The 19,241-nt window shown below is 32.9% G+C and overlaps 1 protein-coding gene across 2 annotated transcripts; it reads left to right on the forward strand.

The window, feature by feature from the left end:
• Positions 16,314-18,415, forward strand: LOC109361589. Of its 2 annotated transcripts, XM_019607089.1 has the most exons (4): positions 16,314-16,388; positions 16,555-17,461; positions 17,948-17,968; positions 18,011-18,415. In XM_019607089.1, the coding sequence occupies exons 2-4, from the start codon at positions 16,576-16,578 to the stop codon at positions 18,265-18,267; spliced, it is 1,164 nt and encodes a 387-aa protein (XP_019462634.1). In that variant the 5' UTR covers positions 16,314-16,388; positions 16,555-16,575; the 3' UTR covers positions 18,268-18,415. The 2 variants fall into 2 exon arrangements, with proteins under 2 accessions (XP_019462634.1, XP_019462633.1); XM_019607088.1 differs by having other exon boundaries at positions 17,948-18,415.

Genomic DNA, 19,241 nt, shown 5'->3' on the forward strand with positions numbered 1-19,241 from the left:
CATTAGCAACCGCAAGAAGAAAAATAGAAAAATACTAAAATGCCTAAGCGAGAAGTAGCATACGGTAACGCGGTACCTAACGACTTTACGCTCAAAGATCGGATCACCTTGGGATAGGTTGGCACAGGCCAGCACAACGCCATTCTCAACCCTTGCTAACATTACTTTGGTTGCCTCTCTCTTGGCCGACAACACTCTCGAAGTCATAATTGAACCTATTGGCAGGTTTCTAGTGGAGGTCATCGTTCCAGGAAAATTGGGAAAGATGCTCCCCTAGGGGGCCATACGCCCACTGTTGGGTCGATCCTTGGATCTCAACCCGATAGAAACCCCTTTCTAGTTCTTCACCAAGGAGTCGAATGTATGGAACAAGGTGTGCTTGTTCATCGACTGAAGGTCGGTCCACACATGACAGTCGAGCTTCTCTTCATCCGGGTTGGTGTTGTCGGTCATGCAGAACCTCCAGAAAAATACACGAACCATGCAAGGGAACATCACCTCTTTGCAAAAAAGACTAAACGCGCAGACGAACCCTAAAGCATTCAGGTGGATTTGAGAAGGAGGGACTTGAAGGTGAAGCAACACTTCCACGTACCATGTTTCTAGAGGAATGTGCAACCGAATCTTTCGGGTATAATAGTCATACAATTAGAAACTATACTTGTCTCCCCGATCCACCTAAAGATCATGGAAGACCCTCTCTTCGGAAGAAGGAGCGTATAGCTAGAGGTGCCCAACACCTCTCGGTCAACCCATCAGTAGCGGTAGTTAGGACCATCTAGCCCTCAGAGATCGAAAAGCGGTCTACCCTTGCTGAGTCAGTTCTCGCCATTGTTAACCTGTTAGTAGAAGATGCGTTAGATTCCGAATCGAATTTCACATCCAAGATTGGCCAGCAGGGACGGAGTGCCACGTCACTCAATGTTCTCTTGACGGCTCGAGCCCGACATGTTAAGAAGAAGGTCCTACTTGCCGACCACATTGGGGCGGCTGAGTAATGAAGATGGGCGGAGGTTCGGACAAGACCTCCACCTCATTAGAGCTAGACCTATGCTCGACGTGTGACATTTGAACTATATGAAAAAGATAGAGATAGAGAGATTACCTAAAAGAATGCTTGGAAAGTTGAAAGAAGACGAGAGAGATAGTCGGCAAGAGAGCATGCTCAATAACAGAAGAATTTTGAAAAACAGGATGGAAGGAATGAAGGAAGGTTCCCCCTATTTATAGGAAAAGATGGACCAGGGCCTCCTCACGAGCTCATCCTACCTATCCAAAAAATCCTTTAGTGCAATCCAATGGAGACCTAAGAACCAAGACAAAAGGTGACAACAAATGAATTGATGAGCTGCACTTCAATACCTCCGTCAAAACACCTCAATGACAAGACCGACGTCGACCAGCCACGTGTCAACCAATTCAGAACCATAATAATTACCTAGAGTCTACCAGCACGCCCTGTAGCCGAGTATCTTACTAGACTAGGGGCAATTATTCCATCCCGATCATCCGAGTATCCCATCTGCCCGCATATCTCTCTTTCCTAACCGGTCAAGATCCAAACATACCAATCAAGGGACCTCATATGCCCATTAACAAGCCTTGGTAGGTTGGTTCTAGGACCACTCCCTGTCTGAGACACCAACAACAATGCACTGCCACACCGCCTATGATCCCATTTATCCCCTACCAACATGACAAAGATAGACTACCCTAGACCTACCATAGGTTATAAGCCAACTATGCATAGAGTACGGTCCTGCCAAAGCCACCTGACATGGGGAAATTAGCCCACGATAGGACATAACGATTGACCATGCCAGCAGCACCCCCTAGAGCCATATCATCCACTATAAATAGTGATATCCCCCAACAGGAAGTATCATTATTCCCTCATCACTTAGAACTTATCATTTGTCATTATTATTATCTACTTACTTCTCATTTATTGCTTCTGAGTATTATCTCTCTAGTCTTAGTGACTTGATCGTTAGAGAACTTTTTCAAGTACCTCCACCAGCAGGTCCAAATCAACCTCCATCCAGATTTCAGATCTCTTACTCGGACCTCCATTCCAACCAAACTATTCATCCACAAAAGAAAAAAGATTATCAATGAGTGAAATATGAAACTAATGTCTGAGTTATTTCAATTCTATCTCTATTTCTAATATTTGAAACTTATAAGTCCCCTATTAAAAATTCAAACATTTATATTCAACATTAGAGATCATTCTTGAAAGTTGGGTGATGATATTATAACTATCCTATTTACCTTTTAAAATCCAAAGCCAAACTTAACTTAATTTTGTTAGCATAAATAAATATATTTTATATATTTCATTATACATTTAAAGTTCAAGCAATAATTTAATTAAAATTGAAGGATCGTTCTAATAAATGAAAAATCTAATATAAATCCATCATTCATTAAATTTGAGTGGTGATATTATAACAAATGTAGTTTTTTTAAAATCCAAACTTTGCTCAAAATTGAAAGTATAATTCTAACAGATTAAAAATAAAATAAAAAAATAGATTTACAGTTTTTCAATTTTATGTACACAGCTTAAAATTTAAAAAGTTATTAAATTTAAAATATAAACTGAATTAAATTCACACATTTTTTTCCCAGATTCACATTTTTAAATTTGGAAACTTATTGTAATTCTATTTTCTATTTATTTTATGATATGTTTCTTTAATTTTTTTCTTCATATTTATCTTTTACTTTTTTTTAGAATCATTCAAAGAATCGTACACATTGAAAGCATCCTTGACCTTTTCACTTTCAGATTCACGGTTTAAAATTTAAAAATTTCTTCAATTTTTTTTATATAAAAAACTGAATCAGATTAACTTAATTTTTTGGAAAGTTTTTTAATTATTATATTTTTATTTATTTATTTTATCATATGTATCCTTTAAGCATTATCACATTATCCTCTGGTCGAGGTTGTGACTGTTTAGGAAGATATGATGAAAGTGAAAAATGTCTAAGTCCATTTGTTAAATTCCTTGAAAAGGTGTGGCATATGTCACAATTCATAATGTAAGGTACACTGTAACATAATAATGTATTAGAAAAACACAATAGAATGTTGTTGAATATGGTTAGGAGAAGTATGTTGAGTAATTCATTTTTACCCATTTCATTGTAGATATATGTTTTCAAGACTGTCATCTATTTATTAAATAGGGTTTCTAGTAAGGAAGTTCCGAAGACTGCTTTTGAACTATGAACAAGAAGGAAACCTAGTTTAAGCATCTACATGTTTGGGGATGTCCGACAAAATTAGAACTTTTAATCTACAGGAAAAGAAACTAGATGCTATAACAATTAGTGGTTATTTCATTGATTATCCAAAAAAGTCAAAGAGTATAGATTTTATTGTCCAGACCATACTACAAGAATTATTGAAACTAAGAATACTAGGTTTATTGAGAATGATGAAGTTACTAGAAGTGAAACACAACATAGAATGAAAATTCAAGAAATGAGGATGCAAAATCCATTTAGTTGTGTGTCTAATAAAACAGTTCCTCAAGTTATTGAAACTGGTTAGAAATAATGAATAACAACAAAATAATCTCATTACTTATAATGAAGTTGAAGTTGATGAACCTATAATAGAAAAATCATAGAAGATGGCATTAAGAAGATCCCAAAGATGATGACGATCTATTGTTCCTCACTAAGTTGATATATGAATTGAGAATTATCCATTGTTGTTACCGTAGCTTGCAATAATCATAAATGACACGAAATAATAGTTATTGACTGAGTCACGACTAGGTCACTCTTTTTAAGACATTTCATGGCACTGCCCAAAACGTGCAAACAGACTATCAACCACGTCATCCCTAGGATAAAATAACTCAGATCTATGTAATCGATTTCTTACTACACTATAAGAACCAATCTCGAATACACCCACCACAATATGGCGACTAATGCCAATTCTCGAAATACCCAAAATACGACTACCAATATCAATTCTCGATATACCCACAATATGCCTACCCGTGCCAATTCTTTTCCCTCAATCTGACTACCAATATCAGTTCTAAAAATTCCCAAAATTTGGCTATTTTTGCCAATTCTTTTCCCTCAATCTAACTACTAGTGTCAGATCTCAAAATTCTCACAATTTGGCTGTATGTGCCAATTTTTAGTGTTATAGAAAGAAAGGAGGAAAAGTTTGCCAGAAATGCTTTGGGAAATATATGAGGGAGAAATAAAAAGTTGAATGAAAACGCATTCAATTCGGGGCAAGAAAATATGATGGGAGGAAACTTCTATTTATAACATGAGATTTTTTCCAAGTTCCTCATCTCTTCTATGTGGGACTTGTGAGTTATTTTTTCAAAACTCTTCTATGTGGGACTTGGAAGTTTTTTAGATTTCAAACCCAAAAGTTCTCACTAATGGCTTCCAATGAACCAAGTTTCAATAATCCCCCACTTGAAATTAAAAAATGATTTCGAAAATTATAAACAAAGGTGCCGACTTGAACCTTTTCATAGTGAGTAAGATCCAGATTTTACGAGAGGAACTCGTAGTCTTGAACTCTATTTTCTACATTAAACCATACACAAACTTTTCAAAGGTGTATTCTCTAAAGCCTGTGCGTTAAAGGTCATGCACGTCTATCCCAATATAGTGAATGCTCTAGGAAGCGGCCCCTACTTCCACATTCACATAGGTGAATCTATCAAGAGTACTCTTGTAGTCTAGGTACTCCATTCCAATTGAATTATAGATCTCATTAAGAGTTTAACTCATCCTTACATATAATGCAGGAATCATGCTTCTCATAATTTTATAGCATGTTCATTCTCATATCACTTCACAACTTGTTATTACTCATTGAACCTATTTCTTGGGATCTCTAGTCAGTTAGGTTAGGTTACCATCATGAGTGACCCTCGTTCTAAAGGCAATAGTCTCATACTCTTAGCAGTATTATGAACTTTCTCTCTAGCTAATCCTTTCGTTAAAAGACCTATTAAGTTCTTCTCAGTATATACATGATCCACTTTAACTGCTCCTATAGAGAGTAACTTTCTAATAGTGTTGTGCTTATGACGAATTTGTCGTTTATAACTGTTATAAAAGCGATGCTCAATTTTTTTAATAGTTGTGGTACTATCATAATGGATAAACACAGCTGGTATCAGTTTTTCTCATAGGAGAATTTCTACAAGCAAGCTTCTCAACCAACTTGCTTCTTTACTAGTTATTGCTATTTCATCTCAACTTCCATGGTGAATTGAGAGAAAATAGTCTGTTTATTGATAGACTCTAGATAGTCTATCTCATCATTTATGGTTTCTTGTCAAAAATCAGCATCCAAAGAAATCAAATCTTCTTGGAGAGTTGATGGATTCTCCTCCAATATATAGACCATATAATCAGGTCTATACTCTCTAGCAATTCTTCATCTCTTACTTCTTTTAGATTCTATTTTAAACCTTTCATTTTTTAATCATCATCTCTAATCACATGTATGTGACTAGTTGATATGCCCTCACTATTCTTCAATTTAAAAGGGAATTTTGTTTCATTGAAGTCAACATCGTTAGACTTAATGATCACTTTTGCCTTATGTTCATAAAACTTGTAAGCCTTGTTGTTTACAATATACCCAATGAATAAACATTCATAGGCTCTACTTTTGAGTTTAATTCTCTAGGGGCATACCATCAAGAATGATTTCAAGAGCAATTCTATGTATCTCATATGACTGAGACTCTACTGATTTATTATCAGACATATGATACTTGATCAAGTAGTGGCTAACATCATTTTTTTCCAGCTTCCCCAGTATTATAATTCTTTCTTTCTCAAGTGCATAACAAATTAATTTGACAGACTTGTATTAGCTCTAGTAATCATAGAGATTATCAGACAACTCATTCAGAATGAAACTCTTACACAAGTAACCACTTTCATTCCAAAGAGCTATTTAGATAGTCAGTTTATCCCTTTCCTTTTTTCAGCTTTTTTCGGCACCAATGGGATATCAGTTTTCAGAACATGGACAACTTTTCTTATAGTAAGGAAAAATTCCATCTTATGTTGCTATTGTTTGAAATTTGTCCCATCAAACTGAAATTGTTTGTTAAGGTCAAAACTATTCGATCCAGTAATATTATCTACGAGTGTCATTGCAGAAGAAATGTCTTAAAATTGTTGTTATCGTAGCTTGCAACAATTATAAATGAGACGAAATAATACTCACTGGCTGAGTCATGATCAGATTGCTCTCTTTAAGACGTTTCATGGTACTGCCCAAAATGTGCAAGCAGACTATCAACCACGCCGTCATCGGCATAAAACAACTCAGATCTCTTTTATCGAATTCTTACTACACTATAAGAATCAATCTTGAATACACCCACCACAATATGGCTACCAGTGCCAATTCTCGAAATACCCACAATATGACTATCAATATCAATTCTTGAAATACCCACAATATGGCTACTCGTGCCAATTCCTTTCCCTTAATATGACTACTAGTGTTAGTTCTCAAAATTATCACAATTTGGTTGCTTGTGCGAATTCTTTTACCTCAATCTGACTATTAGTGTCAGTTCTCGAAATTCCCACAATTTGACTGCTTGTGCCGATTCTTAGTGCCACGGAAAGAAAGAGGGAGAAATTTGCCAAAAATGTTTCGGCGAAAAATATGAGGAAGAAAGAAAAGGTTAAATGAAAGTGCATTCAACTTGGGCAAGAAAATATGAAAGGAGAAAGTTTCTATTTATAACATGAGATTTTTCCATGTTCCTCGTCTCTCATATGTGGGACTTGTGAGTTATTTTTTTTCAAAATTCTTCTATGTGGGACTTGTGAGTTATTTTTTTCAAAATTCTTCTATGTGGGACTTTAGAGTTTTTTAGATTTCACACGCAAAAACTCCCACTAATAGCTTTCAACAAACCAAGTTCCAACATCCAATTACGTTTTAACAAGCCATAAATAGTGATAACATTGATAAATGGTTAAATACCTTGAAAAGTAAGTTAAAATCTATGAAACAAAATGAGTTGAGTTACTAGAAGATTGAAAAATAGTTGGTTGTAAATGGATTTCCAAGATCAAATGTGACTCGTATGGTAACTTAGAACGTTATAAGGCCAGACTTGTTACAAAAGGCTAAACTCATAAAGATGACATTGACTATAAAGAGACATTTTCACCAGTCTCTAAGAAAGACTCTCTCATGACTATCATGGCATTAGTGTCTCATTATGATCTAGAGTTACACTAGATAGATGTGAAAACTACCTTTCTAAATGGAGATTTAGTAGAAAATGTGTATGTGGATCAACTAATGAGATTCATAGAGAAAGGAAAAGAACACATGATGTGCAAACTTAAGAAAGCAATATTTGGACTTAAACAAGCTTCTCAATAATGATACCTTAAGTTTAATGATACTATTGTATCCTTTCAATTTAAGAAAAATATTATTGATCGATATATATCTAAAGATCAGTGGAAGTAAGTTTATCTTTTTGGTTCTACATGTTGTTCATATCTTGCTAGCCATTAATGATCTTGGTCTTTTAAATGAGATGAGGAACTTTCTCTAGAGAAATTTAAAAATGAAATATATGAGTAATGCAAGTTACGTGATTGGAATAGAAATATTTTGGGATATATCATAACGATTATTAGGCTTGTCTGAGAAAACATATATTAACAAAATTTTAGAGAGATTTAGAATGAACAAATGTTCAGCATCTCTTGTTCCAATTTAGAAAGGAGACAAACTTAGTATCATGCAATTTCTAAAGAATGATTAGAACATAAGTAGATGGAAGAAATTCTTTATGCATCTATAGTTGAGAGTTTAATGTATGCTCAGACTTGTATGTAACCAGATATTAGTTTTGCAGTTGGAAAGTTAGGAAGGTACAAAGGATCACATACTTATTTATGACTAATGCCAATTCTCGAAATACCCAAAATACGACTACCAATATCAATTCTCGATATACCCACAATATGCCTACCCGTGCCAATTCTTTTCCCTCAATCTGACTACCAATATCAGTTCTAAAAATTCCCAAAATTTGGCTATTTTTGCCAATTCTTTTCCCTCAATCTAACTACTAGTGTCAGATCTCAAAATTCTCACAATTTGGCTGTATGTGCCAATTTTTAGTGTTATAGAAAGAAAGGAGGAAAAGTTTGCCAGAAATGCTTTGGGAAATATATGAGGGAGAAATAAAAAGTTGAATGAAAACGCATTCAATTCGGGGCAAGAAAATATGATGGGAGGAAACTTCTATTTATAACATGAGATTTTTTCCAAGTTCCTCATCTCTTCTATGTGGGACTTGTGAGTTATTTTTTCAAAACTCTTCTATGTGGGACTTGGAAGTTTTTTAGATTTCAAACCCAAAAGTTCTCACTAATGGCTTCCAATGAACCAAGTTTCAATAATCCCCCACTTGAAATTAAAAAATGATTTCGAAAATTATAAACAAAGGTGCCGACTTGAACCTTTTCATAGTGAGTAAGATCCAGATTTTACGAGAGGAACTCGTAGTCTTGAACTCTATTTTCTACATTAAACCATACACAAACTTTTCAAAGGTGTATTCTCTAAAGCCTGTGCGTTAAAGGTCATGCACGTCTATCCCAATATAGTGAATGCTCTAGGAAGCGGCCCCTACTTCCACATTCACATAGGTGAATCTATCAAGAGTACTCTTGTAGTCTAGGTACTCCATTCCAATTGAATTATAGATCTCATTAAGAGTTTAACTCATCCTTACATATAATGCAGGAATCATGCTTCTCATAATTTTATAGCATGTTCATTCTCATATCACTTCACAACTTGTTATTACTCATTGAACCTATTTCTTGGGATCTCTAGTCAGTTAGGTTAGGTTACCATCATGAGTGACCCTCGTTCTAAAGGCAATAGTCTCATACTCTTAGCAGTATTATGAACTTTCTCTCTAGCTAATCCTTTCGTTAAAAGACCTATTAAGTTCTTCTCAGTATATACATGATCCACTTTAACTGCTCCTATAGAGAGTAACTTTCTAATAGTGTTGTGCTTATGACGAATTTGTCGTTTATAACTGTTATAAAAGCGATGCTCAATTTTTTTAATAGTTGTGGTACTATCATAATGGATAAACACAGCTGGTATCAGTTTTTCTCATAGGAGAATTTCTACAAGCAAGCTTCTCAACCAACTTGCTTCTTTACTAGTTATTGCTATTTCATCTCAACTTCCATGGTGAATTGAGAGAAAATAGTCTGTTTATTGATAGACTCTAGATAGTCTATCTCATCATTTATGGTTTCTTGTCAAAAATCAGCATCCAAAGAAATCAAATCTTCTTGGAGAGTTGATGGATTCTCCTCCAATATATAGACCATATAATCAGGTCTATACTCTCTAGCAATTCTTCATCTCTTACTTCTTTTAGATTCTATTTTAAACCTTTCATTTTTTAATCATCATCTCTAATCACATGTATGTGACTAGTTGATATGCCCTCACTATTCTTCAATTTAAAAGGGAATTTTGTTTCATTGAAGTCAACATCGTTAGACTTAATGATCACTTTTGCCTTATGTTCATAAAACTTGTAAGCCTTGTTGTTTACAATATACCCAATGAATAAACATTCATAGGCTCTACTTTTGAGTTTAATTCTCTAGGGGCATACCATCAAGAATGATTTCAAGAGCAATTCTATGTATCTCATATGACTGAGACTCTACTGATTTATTATCAGACATATGATACTTGATCAAGTAGTGGCTAACATCATTTTTTTCCAGCTTCCCCAGTATTATAATTCTTTCTTTCTCAAGTGCATAACAAATTAATTTGACAGACTTGTATTAGCTCTAGTAATCATAGAGATTATCAGACAACTCATTCAGAATGAAACTCTTACACAAGTAACCACTTTCATTCCAAAGAGCTATTTAGATAGTCAGTTTATCCCTTTCCTTTTTTCAGCTTTTTTCGGCACCAATGGGATATCAGTTTTCAGAACATGGACAACTTTTCTTATAGTAAGGAAAAATTCCATCTTATGTTGCTATTGTTTGAAATTTGTCCCATCAAACTGAAATTGTTTGTTAAGGTCAAAACTATTCGATCCAGTAATATTATCTACGAGTGTCATTGCAGAAGAAATGTCTTAAAATTGTTGTTATCGTAGCTTGCAACAATTATAAATGAGACGAAATAATACTCACTGGCTGAGTCATGATCAGATTGCTCTCTTTAAGACGTTTCATGGTACTGCCCAAAATGTGCAAGCAGACTATCAACCACGCCGTCATCGGCATAAAACAACTCAGATCTCTTTTATCGAATTCTTACTACACTATAAGAATCAATCTTGAATACACCCACCACAATATGGCTACCAGTGCCAATTCTCGAAATACCCACAATATGACTATCAATATCAATTCTTGAAATACCCACAATATGGCTACTCGTGCCAATTCCTTTCCCTTAATATGACTACTAGTGTTAGTTCTCAAAATTATCACAATTTGGTTGCTTGTGCGAATTCTTTTACCTCAATCTGACTATTAGTGTCAGTTCTCGAAATTCCCACAATTTGACTGCTTGTGCCGATTCTTAGTGCCACGGAAAGAAAGAGGGAGAAATTTGCCAAAAATGTTTCGGCGAAAAATATGAGGAAGAAAGAAAAGGTTAAATGAAAGTGCATTCAACTTGGGCAAGAAAATATGAAAGGAGAAAGTTTCTATTTATAACATGAGATTTTTCCATGTTCCTCGTCTCTCATATGTGGGACTTGTGAGTTATTTTTTTTCAAAATTCTTCTATGTGGGACTTGTGAGTTATTTTTTTCAAAATTCTTCTATGTGGGACTTTAGAGTTTTTTAGATTTCACACGCAAAAACTCCCACTAATAGCTTTCAACAAACCAAGTTCCAACATCCAATTACGTTTTAACAAGCCATAAATAGTGATAACATTGATAAATGGTTAAATACCTTGAAAAGTAAGTTAAAATCTATGAAACAAAATGAGTTGAGTTACTAGAAGATTGAAAAATAGTTGGTTGTAAATGGATTTCCAAGATCAAATGTGACTCGTATGGTAACTTAGAACGTTATAAGGCCAGACTTGTTACAAAAGGCTAAACTCATAAAGATGACATTGACTATAAAGAGACATTTTCACCAGTCTCTAAGAAAGACTCTCTCATGACTATCATGGCATTAGTGTCTCATTATGATCTAGAGTTACACTAGATAGATGTGAAAACTACCTTTCTAAATGGAGATTTAGTAGAAAATGTGTATGTGGATCAACTAATGAGATTCATAGAGAAAGGAAAAGAACACATGATGTGCAAACTTAAGAAAGCAATATTTGGACTTAAACAAGCTTCTCAATAATGATACCTTAAGTTTAATGATACTATTGTATCCTTTCAATTTAAGAAAAATATTATTGATCGATATATATCTAAAGATCAGTGGAAGTAAGTTTATCTTTTTGGTTCTACATGTTGTTCATATCTTGCTAGCCATTAATGATCTTGGTCTTTTAAATGAGATGAGGAACTTTCTCTAGAGAAATTTAAAAATGAAATATATGAGTAATGCAAGTTACGTGATTGGAATAGAAATATTTTGGGATATATCATAACGATTATTAGGCTTGTCTGAGAAAACATATATTAACAAAATTTTAGAGAGATTTAGAATGAACAAATGTTCAGCATCTCTTGTTCCAATTTAGAAAGGAGACAAACTTAGTATCATGCAATTTCTAAAGAATGATTAGAACATAAGTAGATGGAAGAAATTCTTTATGCATCTATAGTTGAGAGTTTAATGTATGCTCAGACTTGTATGTAACCAGATATTAGTTTTGCAGTTGGAAAGTTAGGAAGGTACAAAGGATCACATACTTATTTATAGGAGTTTGAATCATATTGAGGTGGATGGATATTCATATTCCGACTTTGTCGGATGCATAGACACAAATAAATCTACTTTCAGTTATTTATATTTATTAGGTGGAGGAATTATCTCATGGGAAAGTGTGAAGTAGAGTGTCTATGATGCATCCACTATGAAAGCTGAATTTGTGGCTTGCTCTAAGGCCACGGTTCATACTAAGTGGCTATGAAACTTTATTTCAGGACTTGAGGAAGTCGACAGTATTGTTAGGCCGCTGAAAATTTATTGGAATAATTATGGAGTAGTCTTCTTTTCTAAAAATAACAAGTATTCCAAATGTGCTAAATATACGAAGTTGAAATAATTTGTCATTAAAAAAGAAGTTCAGAAACTTAGAGTGTCAATTGAACATATCAACACTAACCTTATGATCGCAGAACCTTTGACAAAAATGGTTAATGCACAAAATATTTATTGGTCATGTTAAAAATATGGGTATTGTGTCTAATAATAAATGTTAAATATTATTATTATTAATAAAATTTTAATGTTTGACACTCTAAGCTTATTAATATTTAAGTTTCTGATTGATATTTTATTTTCATACTTATGTACATATATGAGAAAAGAATGTTGAAAATAAAATTGTTCTATCTAACTGATATTATTATTAGATATATTATATGATCCTCATTAATAGGTTATGTTAGGAATATAGCTAGTATATTAATACATGAAAGAGACTATATTAGACAAATGATATACAACTATCATGATTCTTATTAGATGTCCTTCTTATTCAAGGCTTGTAATATAATAAATATATTAAACATATTATGATTATGCGTATTATGTTTGATGTTTGTAAAATCATATATTATATTGTCATATGAATCAAGTGGAAGAATGTAAGGGATGCCTCATATGAATGGATCTACTGCTTTAATGTTTAGAGGATGTAACTCTTGAATAAAAATTATGAATAAAATAAAATGACTCTAGGAAAAGAGTCTATACATAGTGTTTGGTGGAATCACTATAATAACTATAAAAATGATTTAAACATTGTTTTTATTTCTGCCCATAAATTGTATTTCTCTAACTACCATCAATTAAGGAAGAGCATAATAAAAAATGTGAATGGATTAGAAAAGTTTCTTTATTGTTGAACAATAACACATACCATGTCGAGAAAGATTAATCATCATGGAGTTAGTTATATGATATATTTTTCATCATTTAAAGAAGGACCCCAACTACAGTACAAATAATAAAAAATGGCATTTTTACTATTTGACCACCCCCTCATCCATTTCTTGCCCCATAATTCAGACCTCATTCTTCTTTCCTTACTCCTCTTTCACCCTTACCCACTTCCCACTCCTTATGAGTCATATCCTATTCAAACCTTGTTCATGTTTTTTCTTTCTCACTCTAGCTTTTACATTTTTTTTTCATCTATTTTTCCTCCATTTTCATTTTCTTATCTGCAAATGAGATTTTTTAATTTTGTTTTGTCGTATATGACCTTGCCTATATATGCGTGACCAAGATTAAGTACGTATTTTTTGGTCAAGTATATGTGATTTTATTGACAAAAACACATATACTGATCAAGGCTAAGTGGGATGCCAAAACACACATAAATCTAAAAAAACACAGAATCTTACATAAACAATGTCAAATTTATAACCAAACAACACTAAATAATAAGAATGTAACTAACCTTGTGGGTATATGTTGAGGAGAATGTGTTAGTGGGTAAATGAGAGAGGATGTATAAGTGGAGGAAGAGAATGACGTTTGAAAGATTGGAGAAATGAAAAACTGTGGAAAGTAAAATGATTTATTAGTTGTTTGGTGTGAAAGAAAAAGAGAGGGTAAAGAAAATATATGATGAAATAAAATGACATAAATATCTATAATTAAAGAGATACAAACATTATCATACAAATATTTACTTTTATTTTAGAATTATATAAACTAGCGTGTTGGCAGACATTGTCGTGTCTGTCAATCCACTTTCCTACCGTCTGTAATATATAGTCTATATGATATAAATGTCAAATATAGTAAATAAGTATGTCACAATATGTTTTCCTATTTCTTTCAAACTTTTTCTTTTACTTCAATAATTCAAACACATTCATTTAGATTATTCAACAATATTATGCAAATTATACATAGCATGAAGTTGTTATTCATATAACAACCCAATGTATAATTCAAACATTTTTCATTCACATTATAAAGTTTAAACACTATAGAAACAACTCAATGTATAATACTATTTATATAACAAACAGGGGAGGTAAAACATGTAAAAGGGAAGAAAAAAAGACATACCTAAAGGTTAGAAGAAGAGGATGAAGAATAAAAATGGAGAGGAAAAATTGTATGATGTATATTATTTTTAAAATGAGAAAAGTAGTTAACATGCGAAGTGGATTGGGAAAGGGGTTTAAGAATTATTCTGGAAGTTTAAATAAAAATATTAATTTATATTAACTTCATTATAATTTATATAAACATGAGATTAGAACTTATAAAGAATAAAATAGGAAAACATAAATTAGTAGTTATTTTATGTTTTCCCTTTATCTATTAGTATAGATGATGATGTATAAAAAATATATTTATATTAAAATTAATTAATTAAAATATTATTTTCATAAATTTTAAGGTCACTCAACCTATTGTCTTTGTTTACCCTACATCATAGTACATAATCCATGATTTTATGGATAAGATTGTAATTCTATATTGATGGTTGGTTTCTCATTACTTTCTCTCCACAATGGGGTGAAAAAGTATTTTGTGGGGACCATATAACATTTTTCTTTTCATCTTACTTTTTTTTTTTGTAAATCATAGGAGAGAAAACATATAAATTTATCTACTTTCTCTGCTCTTATTTTCTTTCTTTCCCTTTTCAATCCAACCAAACATAATCTTAGATGAGGGTGGTATTTTTGGGAACAAATACTTGTTTGCAATTTTAAATTGTCATTTAATTTTTGGATGAGTTTTATGAGGCACGTGCAGATAAAAAATAAAAATTGAAAAGTAATGACGGGAAAGATAATTGATTTGTTAAATGAGATGTTGTAGAATTTTAGTTGATCACATAACATTACTCTTTAGATTTTTTAAAATATGTGGGGTGTAAAATGGGGATAAACCTTCTCTTTTCTATTGCAATTAACCTTGGGCTTCCAATTTATCGGGCCCCTTTCAAATAAGACTTAAGCTTGCCATTACTCTACTAACAAACAGTTATGAACCAGAAAGGAAAGCAGTCAACAAAGTCGGTGCAGTTCTTCATAGAAACCATGGTTTAATTCCATGTTAGGATGGACCGACCACATTGGCATATCCGACCTCAATAGTCAGCAACTTCGGCAGCACGTTGTTTTAAAATGGCAAAACATCATTCACACGCGTTAGCGTCGTAGGACTTGGACTACAATTGCTAGCACCACTTTAATAACTACAAATTCTTTGGCACAATGCATAAATGTGAGTTAGGAAGATGTAATAAATTAGAGTCATTGCCTTTTCATTCCATTCTCTTAAATATTAAATATTGTACACCCTATCGTGCTAGATAGCATCTCAATCTAGTGTGAACTCAACGACCCTTTCTCGCCCCATCCTCCTTCATGCACATCATTTTTTAATCATTTTTATGCTCCTTTTATGTAAGAGAACATCCGCTAAAAGTTAAAAGTTTTATTCACTTTCAATTCATTATACATCCTCTATTTTCAAATATCATTAACTCTTCAACAAAAAATTAATATCAATAAATAATATATTAACTATACATAAATCTTTACACCAATAATAGATAGATATTATATTTTTTATATAGCACATAATTTTAATATTATTTAGTAAGAGTTTTTATAATATCAGTATATTATAGTATCATAATCACCATTAACACTTAAATTAAAGAAGCAATGCACATATATAATGGATGAAATACTAATTGTGTAAAAAAATTTACTAACATTACATACATATTAATTTTAAAATACATTTATTTTAGTTTTATATATTATAAATGGAAAAAAAAAAAGATGTTCTATAGATGTTAAATGCAATTGCAAAATATATTAGTGATGCGGGTCAAATATTGGGTTGTTATAAGAGTCAAATATTTTCTAAATTTATGGTGTATTATAAGTAAATCTTAAATCAATTATGTACCCAAAAACTAAATCATAATCAATTAGGAATTAATTGTTTATTACTTTCATTAATCACATGGTACTCTCTCCTAACATAAAACTTATATCTTGTCACCCACCACTCTACTATTTAATCATTGATAATCACCTTTTTCACTCACATTGAAACCTCATCACCTCAACTTTTTCTGCTCCTCTCTCTTTTCAACCATTGCAGTGACCATTGTCTTCTCTACATCACTACATTGCCACTTCTACCTCCTTAAATACTACAACTATCCATTAGTTCGTTATCCATAGGAATTAGTTTGATTCCTTTTGGTATAAGTCACTCATCCCGAAAGTGACTAGTTCCTTTACAATAGAGTGAGTATACCTTGATATACAAAAAAAAACACTACCACTATCCATTACAATTTAGAAGGTTAATTAATTAGTTATGGCTAAACCACAGAAAGCAAAATCAGGGTGTTTCTCTGGTTTCTTGCAAGTTCTGTGTGTTGGAAATAAAACTAGTCCTCCAGTGAATTCATCTAATCATGTTACAGAGCTAGAGAAACCAGAACTTATGCAACTTGTGCCATTAAACAAAGAAACCATTGTTGATAAATATGCAGCTACTCCTGGAGTTGTAGCAAGGTTAATGGGTTTGGATTCACTTCCAAACACTAAATTTATAACCAAAGGATCAACCCCAGATTCTGTTCCAAGAAGTAGGTCAGTGAATTTTGTTGATTACTTGGTAGAGTTTGATCTAAAACAAGCCAGCATGCACCGTAGAATGAAAACTTCTGCATCGTTTCGAGAGGTTCCTGCATTGGGTCGGAAGCAAAATCATGATCTTGTTGTGCTTTATTGGGGTGATGGTGAGAGTAGAGGTGAAGAAGATAAGTTGAAGAAAGAGGAAAAGGGTGTTAGAGAATTGAAACAGAAGAAGAAACAAGGGAGTAAGAACATGGAAATTTTGAAAGAGAAGGTTAGTAGTACTGTGAAGAAAGAATGGAACCAAGGGAAAAACAAGAAGATTTCTAAGTTGAAAAATGAACCAAGAAGGGTCCCTTCTTCTTCTTCTTCTTCTAAGCAAAGTAGAATGGTTAGAAAACATCACTGTGAAGTTAAAGATTTGTCGAATGTTTCCTCAAGCACAAATTCTTCATTGCCAAATAAGAAGAAAGGTTTTGTTGAACCAAAACTCATAGTCAACAAAAGAAACCAGAAGTCACATAAGAAGAAAATAGAGACTGAAAATAACGCAGAAAATCTCAGTCCGGTTTCTGTTCTAGATACCAATGACTACCCTTTCCTTTATGAAACCAATTTTATAGGTATGTTAATTACATTCTTAATTAATTTATTTATTATTATTTAAAGTTGTTTAGTTATGAACTTATGGTTGAGTTGAAGTTGAATCTATGCCTGTTATCCATTTTTACTACTTTGCTATGGAACTCTTGATTAGTTTAAAAATGCATTACATTAGAGTAAGTGTTTTAAATCATGGTTGTAGTGATGACGGCAGTTATTGTGGTTGTGGTTATTGTAGCTGATGAAATACGCATTGGGATTACTATCGTATAAATTATTTTGTAATTAAAAAAATATTTTTAAATTCAATACGGTCTAAATATAGTCCGATGCAGTTGCATCATTGTGATTCGGTCTCATAGGCTTAAGTAAACATTGGGTCACCAGGAGTCATTGATTCTATCAGTGTGGCAGCATCTAAGCACTATCATTCCTTCCAATCCTGTTACAGTGTTTTCAACTTAATACTTAGTTAAATATTTGATTATCATTATTGTTTATTGCAGATAATAGTCATAGCACAAGCCCCTTAGCTTCAAGGTCAAAGTTGAAATCTTCATCACTAGTGTCCTTAGGTGATGATGGTGTTGAAGAGAAGACAAACAATATTAAAGGTTGCGCATACACTGACCTCAACAGGGAAGCAGAGTATTACTCAGAAGTATTCATGAAGCTTCACACTTTGACAGAAAAGGATATTAGAGAGTCAAACATCACACCAAAAAATAATGAAGGTTTTGAAGAAATCTGTTTGTTGTTTGAGGACAAAATTTTGGACCTTTTACTACATGAGTTTGTTGATGAAGTTGTAGGAATTTCAAGTTGAGAATTTTGCCACCTTGATATGTAAACTGTGAAGTATAAATAAGCTGTTTAATTTTTTTGATATTTTTGTAGACTACAGTTCCTATTTGATACATGATAAGTAGAACTAAACTTCAGGTATATTGAATAAAGATTGTCATTTAGCTGAATTGTTCTTGAAGCTAAGAGAGCCTTTGGTGCCACTTGTGCTACTGTTGGATACTTTAATTTCTTTTTCTATCAGAAAGTATTATAAGACAGAAAAGAAGTATTGTGAGTTTATACTGACCCTATATAGTTATGTAACAACTCTGGCTTGTGAAATATTGGGTTGATTGGGCCAAATGTTCACCGGGTAAGGCCATTAGTTTGAGACAACTCATGTAATGAAAGGCCCAACCCGTACCAAGGCCCAATTATTTTAGGCTATTCTGAGTTTTTTTTTTGGTGCAGCATGTCATTGTAATTGTTGGGATGTTTGAAATATATTGTGTTAGTCCCATGTTATCTAGTAATAAAATAAAGTAGACTATCAGTGTTATATATTGGACTTAAGTCTATTGTTGCAATGTGCACCATATATAAGCACCAAATAGAAACACCACATGGGCAAGTGGGCCCATGAGTGTGTTAGGATTTGTAATCTTTATTTTCTAATAATATCTTGGTAGTCGTTCAGCGCTCCCAGGGGCGTAGGCAAAATTGGTCGAACCTCGTTAAAAAATTATCTTATCTTCTTCTCTTATATTTATTTTATGTCTTTTATTTGATTGTTTGTGGCTAACGCTGCACAAGATTACTTTCGCTACACCAACAATAACGTCTACAAAATGATATGGTAGATTGGAGTAGAGTTATTAAATTCAGATTGATCAATGACTCGGTAAGGATATTGGATCAAAAAGTTATTAGTTGGACTAGTAAATCAATGTTTGGACTGTTTGACTCGGTTTACATTAAAAATTCTAAAAAATTCGTAATAATCGCTAACATTAT

The sequence above is a fragment of the Lupinus angustifolius genome, chromosome LG12, assembly GCF_001865875.1.
Source record: "Lupinus angustifolius cultivar Tanjil chromosome LG12, LupAngTanjil_v1.0, whole genome shotgun sequence".
NCBI lineage: Eukaryota > Viridiplantae > Streptophyta > Magnoliopsida > Fabales > Fabaceae > Lupinus > Lupinus angustifolius.